At 40.8% G+C, this 12,238-nt stretch overlaps 1 protein-coding gene across 2 annotated transcripts in view; it reads left to right on the top strand.

The window, feature by feature from the left end:
- The window catches only part of ARHGEF40 (Rho guanine nucleotide exchange factor 40), a 130,803-nt gene that overhangs the window by 117,199 nt on the left and 1,366 nt on the right, over window positions 1-12,238 (top strand). For both annotated transcript variants that reach the window (XM_089687007.1, XM_089687005.1), the window contains exons 20-21: window positions 5,094-5,149; window positions 5,243-5,604. In XM_089687007.1, coding sequence (XP_089543133.1) covers window positions 5,094-5,149; window positions 5,243-5,284 — 98 coding nt within the window. In that variant the 3' untranslated portion in view covers window positions 5,285-5,604. The remainder of the gene's footprint in view (window positions 1-5,093; window positions 5,150-5,242; window positions 5,605-12,238) is intronic.

Genomic DNA, 12,238 nt, shown 5'->3' with positions numbered 1-12,238 from the left:
TTATTGCTTTCACTGACACCAACAGTGGGGCACTATTTCTCCTACTGATACCAATGATGGGGCATCATTCCTCCCACTGACACCAATAATGGTGCTCTGTTCTGGCCACTAATACCAATGATGGGACATTATATCTTCTCCTAATAACCACATTTTTTAAATCCCACTGACCACCAAGCCTGAGATATTGTGGACCTGCATCAATGCTGGGGCATTTTCTACTCCCATTGGCCACAGTTTGGCCCTCCTAAAGTCTGAAAGGCAGGAAATTGGCCCTTTGTTTAGGAGGTTTGAAGACGCTCTACAACATCAGGCTTGTATAAAGTGCAGTAACCCATTCTTTTGTCTACCATGAGACCTGATTTGGTAGTTTAGATAACTATACTTGCCACCCAATCAGTGTTTGTAATATTGCCTTTATTAATAGGTCTGCATAGTTTGGGGTCATTATGGAGAGATTCCATAAATGTTTTACAAAAAACAAATTCATAACGTATACTTTTTAGGCTTTAATCTAATTTGTAGTGGCATAGTAAACATAAACACTGGCTTATCACACCCTTAAACTTCATTGTACTTAGATATGCACTAATCTACCACATTTGCTTAAAGCTGAACTCCAGCCACTTAAAAGGAAAAAAAATACAGCCTAATTCCCTTTCACTCTACAGTAGATCATAAACACACCACACTTCGATCTCCTTTGCTGAAATGTGGGTGGACACTCCTCCCAACTCACTTTCTGATGTCAGTTCTGGACCTACAGTGATTCGAGTTCAGGTGTGATGATGGTGAGATTGACAGCAGCAAGACCAGTCAAGGACCAGCATGCAGAACACCTTTGGCACACTGTTCTCCACAACCATAAATGGGGAGGTGGAAGAAAGGTGGGATAAGGCATTACATACAGTTGTGTTCAAAATAATAGCAGTCAGACATCACTAACCTGATCAATCACTGTTTTTAGTAGAAATTATATTTCTACATGGCAAATAATTTACTAGCAGGTGTAGTAGAGTAATATAAATCCAACAGACCCAACAGTCATGACATGCATGCTGCTGATTCTGTGTAATTGAATCACTAATTGAAAGGGGCATGTTCAAAATAATAGCAGTGTGGAGTTCTATTAGTGAGGTCATTCATTCTTTGAAAAACAGATGGCAATTATTGCCCTTATTTAGGGAAGGAAGGCAGCAAATGTTGTACATGCTGGTTACAGTGCATTTCTCTCTGAGGAAAATGGGTCGTTCTAGACATTGTTCAGAAGAACAGCGTACCTTGATTAAAAAGTTGATTGGAGAGGGGAAAACATATAAAGAAGTGCAGAAAATGATAGGCTGCTAATCTAAAATGATCGCAAATGCTTTAAAATGGCAACCAAAACCTGAAAGACGTGGAAGAAAGCAAAAAACTACCATTCGAATGGATAGAAGAATAGCCAAAATGGCAAGGACTCAGCCAACAATCAGCTCCAGGAAGATCTAAGAAGGTCTAAAAGTTACCTGTGAGTACTGTTACAATTAGAAGACACCTATGTGAAGCCAAGCTATCTGCAAGAAGCCCCCGCAAAGTCCCACTGTTGAAAAAAAGACGTGCTGAAGAGGTTACAATTTGCCAAAGAGTACATTGACTGGCCTAAAGAGAAATGGCGCAACATTTTGTGGACTGATGAAAGTAAGATTGTTCTTTTTGGGTCTAGTGGCCGGAGACAGTTTGTCAGACGACCCTCAAACACTGAATTCAAGCCACAGTACACTGTGAAGACAGTGAAGCATGGCTGCACAAGCATCATGATATGGGGATGTTTCTCATACTACTGTGTTGGGCCTATTTATCGCATACCAGGGATCATGGATCAGTTTGAATACATCAGAATACTTGAAGAGGTCATGCTGCCTTATGCTGAAGAGGAAATGCCCTTGAAATGGCTGTTCCAACAAGACAACGACCCCAAACACACCAGTAAATGTGCAACATCTTGGTTCCAGACCAACAAGATTGACGTTATGGAGTGGCCAGCCCAATTCCCAGATCTTAATCCAATAGAAAACTTGTGGGGTGACATCAAAAATGCAGTTTCTGAGGCAAAACCAAGAAATAGAGAAGAACTGTGGAATGTAGTCCAATCATCCTGGGCTGGAATACCTGTTCACAGGTGCCAGAAGTTGGTTGACTCCATGCAACACAGATGTACAGCAGTTCTCAGAAACAGTGCTTATACAACTAAATATTAATTAAGTGATTCAAAGGAAAGCAAAATCTTCAAACATTTTTCAGTTTATATAGTGAATGTTTGAGTTTGTAAAGAATACAAACACTGCTATTTTTTTGAACAGTCTAATATTCACTTTTCTTCAATTTTTTTAGAGGAACAACATAAATTTGATATATTTTTCTTCATGTTTTGATTTGGAATAGAATGTGTAGTGTTCCCAATGCATTTGTGTGTATGGAAATAAAAGCTATTAGAAGGATTTTGAGCTTTATTCACTTTTTTCAACACACTGCTATTATTTTGAACACAACTGTACGTAGGGTTTCTGCTCTAAAGCGAAATTGAAGAGTGAATACTTACCTGTTCAACAGTCCCCCACCAGCACCCTTATCTTCTTCTGAGTGCCGGTCTTCGGGCCTCTTCATTGGTCAGCAGGGGGTGATGTCCTACGCAATTCCAGGAGCTAGTCATCCCGGCACATATGCAGCTCAGTTTACAGTACCAGAGAAGACAATGAACAGGCAGGTAGAGGCATTTTATTGCAGAAGAGGCAGTGCATATTTCTTACAGCGGAACTTCAGTTCCACTTTAAGCTGGAGTGTCCCTATTACAAATTTAGTGGGCAATTAGGGTGTAGTCAGCCTGAACTCTAGTTATTATAGTTTCTGTGCTCCTTGAGTTTCCTCTAAGTTCAGACTGTTGTTTGCATATGTCAATTTTTGGGGAATGTCTCTGGAAGATACAGGAAGAAGAAACAATTAGGGATGCACCGATACCACTTTTTTAAGACCGAGTACGTGTATCGATATTTTTCATCAAGTACTCACTGATACCAATTACCGATACCTATTTTTAGGGACATGTAACAGGACTCACCAACAGAAGTACAGCAAGAGACATGTAACAGGATTCACTGCCAGAAGTACAGTAAGGAACATGTAACAGGACTCACCAACAGAAGTACAACAAGAGACATGTAACAGGATTCACTGCCAGAAGTACAGTAAGGAACATGTAACAGGACTCACCAACAGAAGTACAGAAAGACACATGTAATAGGACTGCCTGAAGTACAACAAGACACAGGACTCACCACAGAAGTACAGCAGTCAGCGAGGGACATGTACACCAGTCAGTGAAGGACATGTAAACACTCACCGGCACCACATGGGGGAATGTAGCCCTCTCCGCCTCCACGATGACGTCATTTTCGGTATTGGTGCTTTCCACACTAATACCGGTATCGATGCATCCCTAGAAACAATATTACTGAATTCTGAATATTTATTTCTCTCTGGCAAATCATTAAGAGAGTTATTTCCAGAGGTGAATGCTGTGGAAAGATAGCAATATTTGGAGTGACTTTGGAAAAGGGTCTTTGTCCTTTCAGGCTTTGCCAGGAGAAAAGGTTGGGCTGGAAGTCTGTGCCTCCCAGACTTGCTGCCATGGGGCTACTGAAAAAAAAAAAATCCTGAGCCTGGGCCTTTGGAATTTCATGCTGCTTTTCTGGATGGTACATCCAGAAGGAGTGAAGCAGGAAGATGCCTGCCTGTATAGGCCAACTTGGGAAGAGGCTTCACTGCTAAGTGCCCTGGAGACCTTTGTCTCTTTAATGTCTTTATTGTGTCCTGGAGATAATTTTGTCTCTTTTCAATGTGACCAGAGGGCTTTAAAGCGTTAGTTCGCCTTTACCAGAAAATTGCCTATGAATGTAAGGGGCACCTGTAGATAAAAACAAACTGTGAAGCTTTGACTAAAGTTGAATAATGTTCTTGCTTTAGGTGTAGGCTATTTACATACCTACCAAAGCTTGGCTCGAAAACTTCCAGAGATAACATTGTCCTGTCCTGCCTTGTTGCTAGAACAATCCCAGCCATTGCAGCTCACCCCCACCTTCACAGGAGTGAGCTGTTAAACCCCAACACGTGTGGTCTGCTATCCCCCCCATTGCAGCATCTCTGAGCTCAGAGCTACTACAACAGAGAGAAAGAGCACATGCCAGAGGGTTTGAATCAGCTAGGAGTGTCTTAGCAACATACTTGCGACAAGAAAGGACAGGATAATGCTGTCTCTGGGAGTTTTTCAGCCAGGCTGCCAAGGCATGTAAATAGCCAATACGTAAAGCAAGGGCATTATCCAACCTGAGTCAGTTTTGGGTAGAGTAAGGAAGGGTTAGACCTTCTGTTGGGTTTGCGTTGCTGTCTGTGTCCAAGTTTGATACATTCATTCTTAATTTCTGTCCTTGTGACAATTGATACTAGGAGAGTTAGTAAAAGAAAATTTACAATTTTACAGCTGTCACCAGAACAGGAGTTGAGGAACTTTTGGCCCAGTGACAACTGTTAATGTGAGATTTCTTCTCACTTCCTACTGTGTCTCTAGGATAGAAAGTACAGGGAAATATTCCCAATGATCAACAGTTTCAGAATGGAATTTTTAGATACATTATATGCAGAACAATAACAGATGTATAGTGCCTTAAAAAACAGTAAGTATTGTGCATAAGCTGGGACTTATAACTAGAACTGTTGAAAGGAAAATTTTGTTAGCCATAGCAATAAAAAAGTATTTTTCATATAACAGTCCAAATATCTAACATGAGATTTTGATTGGAATAAAAAAGTCTGTGCAAACTACAATGCCATTTTATAGCTGCTAGAACAGAAAATTATAAACACACAATGCAGTTATTCAGAAAAAGTATTTGAATAGGCGGGTGTAGAAAACAGTAGGTGGCATGTGAAATGACAGTGGGCTTGAGTTGTAAAGCCGGGACTGAGAACCACTGGTTTCTATCATACATTTGATATCGTAAATGTTTGAAAGCTGATTATTTGTTGCATTCTTTTTTATATGATTTATGTTTGGTATTTAGGTGGACCAGTGTACCTCAAATCAATCTCACCCATCATGGAAGGAGAGAAGCCAAAGGTAAAATTGTATTCACTGGCCTTTTTATTGATTTTTACATCTCCAAGGCCAGAGCATATCATTAACAACTCTTCATGTGTCCATCTTTTTTAGGATCTAACCATTGAAGCAATCTTCCCTTCCACCTCTGTGTAAAGAAAAATAAATGAACATAAATTGCCTGCACAGTGCCATAACCACTGACCAAAAGGACTACAGACTCAGCATGTCAATGACCTCAACAGATGACAGTGCTAAAACATATCATTCAAATACACAATGCACCAAATATGATGATGTCAGAAATGCAAAAATCATCACTCCCTCCTTGGTGACTGACTTTTCTGGAAAATATGACCACTAACAACGCTTGTGACAATTAAAAAATGATGGCGTGTCAAACTGGATGAGAACTAGCTTCAGAGGATCAGTACTATTTCTCTATAAGACTGAGGCTTCATCTCTTTTAACTGAAGGTGCAACTAAATGGTCATCTCATTTTTATAAACTCTTAACTTGACACTTCAGTACAAAAAAACCTCAAAGAGATTTGGGGACAATCATGGTGCATGTGCATATTCTTAATTACAATTATTTTAAGATTTGTTAATGGAACATCCAAGAAATTAGCTTTCTTTTCTAGTCTATTGATGGATTATATTGCAACCTACAAGAGGACCAGACAATGGTAAACCCCCCAAAAATTGTAGGCCAGAATAGCCCCTCCTACTACCAACATGACTAGTGTTCTAAGAAGATCAACGCCTTCTGTTCAGCTCTGTTGTGTAGAAGACTATCCTAAGTTTGCTAGAACCTTTTTGTCCAGACTCCATTCTGGTAAAAATTTAGACACTGAGTACTTTCCAGGCCCAGAGCTGCTGGCACTGCATCAGCACTTACCTTGTCTCTGCAAAGTCACTTTGTCAGTAGGCTGGTCAGGCCAAGTGCTTGGAGCTACCTCAAGTACAAGGTTTCTGGGCACCATTAAAAATTTCTTGTTTCCCACAGGTTTCATATGTGGAAGGGGAGTGCAATGAGTGTTGTGACTCTGTTTCCATCCTTTCAGTGTCACAAAAGCAACTCCCCACTTCTGCTCCTGCTTGCAAAGAGCCATGTGGAACCTCAACGTTTGGTATATCCCTGCTACCTGCCTACTCCTTGATCACCTCCAGCCATCCTGTCCTCATTAACTGACTGCTGTCTGGGTTTCCCGAGTACCTGGGGCCACGTCTCATACCCTGTACCTTAATTTGTGGGGTTGCAATATGTTTGATTTTAGACACAAGGAGGGGAAAGTCTTACTGTAACAGGTTTTCCCAGCTCATCATGCACAAATGACTCTTGGATTGTTTGCAGCACATTTCCCTATGATGCTGATGTATACAGCCTTTAATTGTGTTTCCTTGTGCTGCTAGAGGCTATCCCATCATCAGAGTATTCAACTGGGGTGACCTTTCAGATGAGGTATTCACAACAGCCATGCAAGACTTTATGACCCAAATTACCCAGTTATTTGCTGATCCAAAGTCTACAATTGCACTTCTAAGTTTCCTCCACTATCACCCACGGCCTTGGCAACTTCTGGGACCTCTGCTGCTAAGACTCTTTCTGATTCTTAGCCACTCTAGCCTTTGCTTTCTGATCTGGCCCCTGAGGAGTCACAATCCACTGCTATTTCTCCCAAGTTAAAAGAAGCTGGTTTGGTTCTTATCAATGTGATGCAAACCCCTCTGAAACCAGAAAATTAGCCCATTGCTTCTACTATTGCTGTTTTCTATCTTGGATCGTTCAGAGTCCCTAAAGACTTTTCTATTGCACCCGCCATTCCAACGCTTTACATACTGGAAGATACACCCTGACAAGTTGTTTGCTCCCCCCAAGCACTAATTAGGCGTGTACCCATTTTGGGAGCCTTTAAGCAAAAAAAAAAAAAGTCTCCCCCACTGTGAATCTAGCAGTGTTATGTCTTAACAAAGTAACAACCATACTAGTAGAAGATGCACCTGTATTTATGGAACATAACAAAAATCAGTTAAAAGCCCTCTCTAGAACTCTATTCTTGCTAGCAGGCCCTGCTCTTCATCCCTTCCTGGCTGTGACTTTACTGTGCCAAACCATTGCTCACTAGGCAAAATCCCTTAAAATAGATCTTACTACTGCTGTGGTTAAACCCTTATAGAATGCATGACGCAAATGGTTGTAGCCAGTTCTCTTGAACGCATTTACTGTCAGTACACATGTGTATGACACTTTGGTTAGAGTGCTAGGCTGCCGAACCCGCATCTAAGAAGCATCTGATACGTGTGGCCTTCAGGGGACATTGTTTTTTCAAATCCACCCTTGATACCAATATCTAGGATACTACTGGTGCCAAGAGCTCCCAGCCTCCTCAGTGGAAGAAAACTAAGGAACAGACTGCAAAGGTTTATCCCTCTTTACCTGTTAGGAAACATCTCTTTCATTTCTCCACTTCCACACCCTCCTTGTCGAGACCCTTCATGCTTGGCTCCCATTCCAATGGCAATGGTCTGTGGCTCAGAGTCTGTCAAATCCTCAGACAGTCCTTTTGCACAAAAGGTGCATCCCCACTTTACAGAGTGGGGGGACATTTTTACCTCAGAAGGGGTTATCCACTCCATCTTGGTACTCAAAGCTCTAAATGTCTTCATTTGAGCTCAGAAAATTTGCATGGAATCCACCAGGTCTTACTTCACCAGGGGTACTTCCTGGCTTCTCCAGATATGCACACATATCATGAATTTTCCAGAGCATAACCATTTCATTTTCTTTGCTTTGAGGACCCCAACACTACCAGTTTGTGGCTTCCAACTCTTCTCTTTTACAAGAGTCTTGGGACTGATTTTGGCTTTGTTTGAGGCAGTCCTATCTGCCCAGTTTTACTTAAGATCTCTGCAAAGCAACATTATTTCATTGGCACCAAGGTCCATATTGCCCCCTTGCCTGTTGACTCTGTAATTGAGGAATTATTTTCTTGTCTTATGGAAGATCCTCACCATGTCAGTGCAAGGGACTTTGTCACTGGAGGTGTCTCTTTCCCCGATTAACATCCTGGAACTTTGGGTTGTCTTGCTGTAAGGTCATCTGATCCAGATTCAGTTGGACAATACCATGGTTTTGGTGTACATCAACCATCAGGTAGGAAGCAGAAGTCTCGCCACTGTAAGTCAGATATATCAAATCCTGTCCTTGGCAGAATTTCACATTCCCACCTTGTTTGTCTTGTACATCCCAGACAATTGTCAGGCCGAGATCCTCAGCTGACAGTACTTGGACCTGGGAGAGTGGTCACTACACCTAGCAATGTTTCAGGACTTGTGTCTCAGGTGTAAAATGTTGGATATGGACCTCATGGTCTCCAGTTTCAACAACAAACTGGACAGGCTTTTCTCAGGTACAGAGATCCTCTAATGCAGTGGTTCCCAAAGTCAGTCCTCATAAACCCCAGCAGGTCACTTTTTTAGTATTTTCTTCACCTTGCACAGCTACTTTAAATCAGTTTTAATTGATATTTTTGACAGCTAGTTTATTAAAGGGAAATTAACATAACATGGCCTGTTAAGAGAGCGTGAGTGCTGAGGTTGGGAACCACTGCTGTAGTGGAAGCAATGGATTCTCTGGTGACTCTGTGGGATCAGTACACTCTCCTGAGACTTTGTACTTGTCTGCTATGCAGGATCAAATTGGATGACATTTCAATGATCTTTATTGCTTTGGATTCATCCTGCAGGGTGTTTTGCGCCAACCTCATAAGACTCCTGGAGGATAGTCTGGCATTGGCTCTGCCAGATCTTTAGGGTCTTCTCTCTCCCAAGGATTGATATGCCATTCTGCGTCAGGGTTGCTGACCTTAATAGCAGGTCTGTTGAAGCCCAGGTTTTGAGAGACAGGGGCATCTTTGAATTCCTATGATGCTAAAGGCTACAAAATCTACTTCCCACAAGATCTATCACTGGACATAGAAAGCATACTTCACTTGCTGTGAGTCTTGGGTGCTGCCACACTAGGAGTTTCTCTGTGGGATGAATCTTCTCCTTCCTGCAGCTGTGTTTGGCTCTCAGCACTATTGTAAGTCAAGTTTCTGCCCTTTCTATCTTGTTTCAGATATTGTTGGCCTTTCACTCCTTGATTAAGACCTTGTACTGAGAGTCTCCCAAGTAATTCCCCTTTGACTGCGTGGGATCAGAATCTGATTCTCCCAGTGAATCAGAAACTGCTATTTGAACCCATTAGAGACATTCCTCTCTCTATTCCCATTCACAAGTTGATATTCCTTGTACCCATTATCTCTACAAAGTGAGTGTTGTCTGTGAACTGGTGGCTCTATCCTGCAAGGAACCTTGTTGATTTTACATAGGGACAACATGGTGTTAAGGCCCAGGACTTCCTTTTTATCTAAGTTAGTTTCTGCCTTTCACCTCAGCTAGGACAATGGTCTTCCATTCCTGTGTCCAGCTACAGTTCACCTAATGTATTTTTAGGAAAGACTGATTCCCTTTTTGCCATCTGAAGTGGTACGAGTAAGGGTACACCTGCTTTTTATTCCACCATTTCTAGGTTGCTCAGAAAACCATCATCCGAGTGTATGGTCTCCAGGATTGAGTTCCACCTTTTCTTGTCAAGGCACACTCTAATATTGAGTACTTCTTGGGCTTTTCACCATCAAGCAACTGTTTCCCAGATTTGAAAGGCTGCATCCTGGTCTTCTGTTTACATGTTCACTACGTTGCAACCTCATTTAATGCTAGCTTCAGGTGTAAGGTCCTTCAGGTAGTTCTTCCCTGGTCTCTGTTGTTTTTCTTGGACCTGTTATATTAGCTTGCGTTTTTGCCCACTGCTTACTTAGATTGCTTATGGTCATCCTAAAGGTTAAAGACTTCCAGTTTTCTTCCATGGATGTGAAAGGATTCTTGTACTCACTGAAGAATCCTTTTCTTTGAGTCCACTGAAGGGACACTGTATTCAACCCTCTGCATCTATAATCATCCTCTCTGCACTGGTAGTAGTAGGAGTTATCCTCAGCTGGTCTACAGATTTTTTTTTATTTGGCAGTGTCCAATCATCCTGTAGGCAGGGGTATAACCCAAAGGTGAAAGACTTCCAGTATCCCACAATGGACTCTAAAAAAAGGATTTAAGGTGGTTACAATGTTTTATATATGCTTTAGTTAATAGGTGATTGGGGCTGGCTGTGTGTTTAATACCATCTATTTTTGTAGGTCCATTCAGATTTTGCACCAAGATGTTCCATCAGTGTTTTCGTTCCCTCTTGATCTGTTTCTGTTAGAATAAATTGTCAGCCTTACGGACTTTTATGCTTTCATTAGAGGTTTACCTTCTTGAGACTGAAGGTAGTCAGAAAATGCTGAGCATTTCCAGAAGACCTGAATAGTATATAAAAACATTCACAATTAGTGAGCCCCTTTACCCACTAGAACCCAATGTGTTATTGTTCACTTGGCTTGTGGGCAAGCACATGGAGCTAGGGATATTATGACGGTAGCCTGCATCTAATAGAATTTACCCTGTTTCCTCTTGATTTATGTTTCCCTATGCTGAATTCACAAAATTATAATTATTGGTATTTACCAAAGGGTCTGTGATTTTCACAAATGACAGCAAATGATTGAAAATAATGACTGCTATGGCAAATATCAAAGTAACTGGGCCTACTGCAGGATTTCCATCCCTGCCGAGTCACTCTTGATAAATGTTTTCTATGAAAGTGCTGCATGCTGCTACTCTTTCAATCTGCCAGATGGGAGGGCACCTGGGCAGTCTAGGATGATAGTATCAAAAGCTGGCCAGTCTCTAGCCAAGTGACACAAAGAATATATCCAAAGTAGCAAATATCATTGCCAAGTTGGTTACTGTTATATAATCAAGTGGCTGAGTGAATATATATGTTTTGTTTAAAAAAACTAAACTGGAATTCCCATGCAATTTTAGGTAATTTTTCATATGGTTAAAGTACTGGAATCTGTTTGCTAATTTTCTATTATCCCCTAAACAGCAGGGCTGGTATTGGGAGAGGGAAGGGCAAAAGTGTGAGCCAATCAGGAAAGAACACGGAGAAGAACTAATCATCCTCATGCTAATCTTTACTTCACTTTTAATGTACCATCAGCCGTCTGGATGGCGGATTGGCAACCAAAATATATTGCTTAACTATAAAGAAGGAAAGGGAGTTCACCAATATGGTCATGCTATCTGACAGGGGTGGCTGCAAAGAATTACAAAGATTTTGTCAGGTTAAACTGTTCATATATATGTGTTTAGCTGTTTAGCATTAAACAGTGTGGCTGCAAAGGGGAATGGAATTTACACACATCCTGGCCTTGTCACTCTTCATTAAAACTAGATGTGTAGTTTATATGGTGGGGTGCTTTATTATTGAAAAATGTGCTGCATCTACATTGGAATTTTTAGTAGTGAGTATCAAACTTATTTGTTGTTCCATTCATATTTCTCAGAAATACTGAACTTTACCTAGGAGAAACATTTTATTGGTCTAATATAGCAGTTTAGCCTAAATATATATGGTATGTCAGCTTTGTAATGCAGCTATTAATATGGTTCTTTTATTTATAACCAGTGCCTGCTATGAATACTTACCCAATATCATAAATAGTAACTCCCATAAATAGGATATACCAGTGGCACTCGATAGGAAAAGCCACATACCCATATCACGTTGCATCTCCTATTAGAGTATTGGTTTAAGTATTTTTAATATTATGACATATACAATGGATGATGTCACATATAAAGCAATATGCACACCTGCTACAAATAGCCTGATGTATTATTACTAAACTGGATTAAAACAAGAAACTGGATAATGAAACCCATAAAGCTTGAACCTAACAAATGTTTTAAAGCAATACAGCTTGAATTGTTCAAACTGCACAATCCAGCTAATCAAAGCTATATGGGGAAAACAAATCTTAGGTTTTGATAAACTTGACTTTTAACATTGTTATCGGCTTTCAAAGTACGTGTAATCTTTTCACTTAATCTCAACTATTGTGCCTTTTTAGTGAGAATATATAGTCTTCCATTATGGAGATTGCACTTTTTCTTTTAACCAATG

This window comes from Staurois parvus, unplaced genomic scaffold (genome assembly GCF_062004578.1).
Source record: "Staurois parvus isolate SC_StPar_1 unplaced genomic scaffold, SC_StPar_1.0 ptg000415l, whole genome shotgun sequence".
In the NCBI taxonomy this organism is placed as follows: Eukaryota; Metazoa; Chordata; class Amphibia; order Anura; family Ranidae; genus Staurois; species Staurois parvus.
The sequence above is the reverse complement of the archived record's forward strand: the minus strand, read 5'-3'. Positions and strand labels throughout refer to the sequence as shown.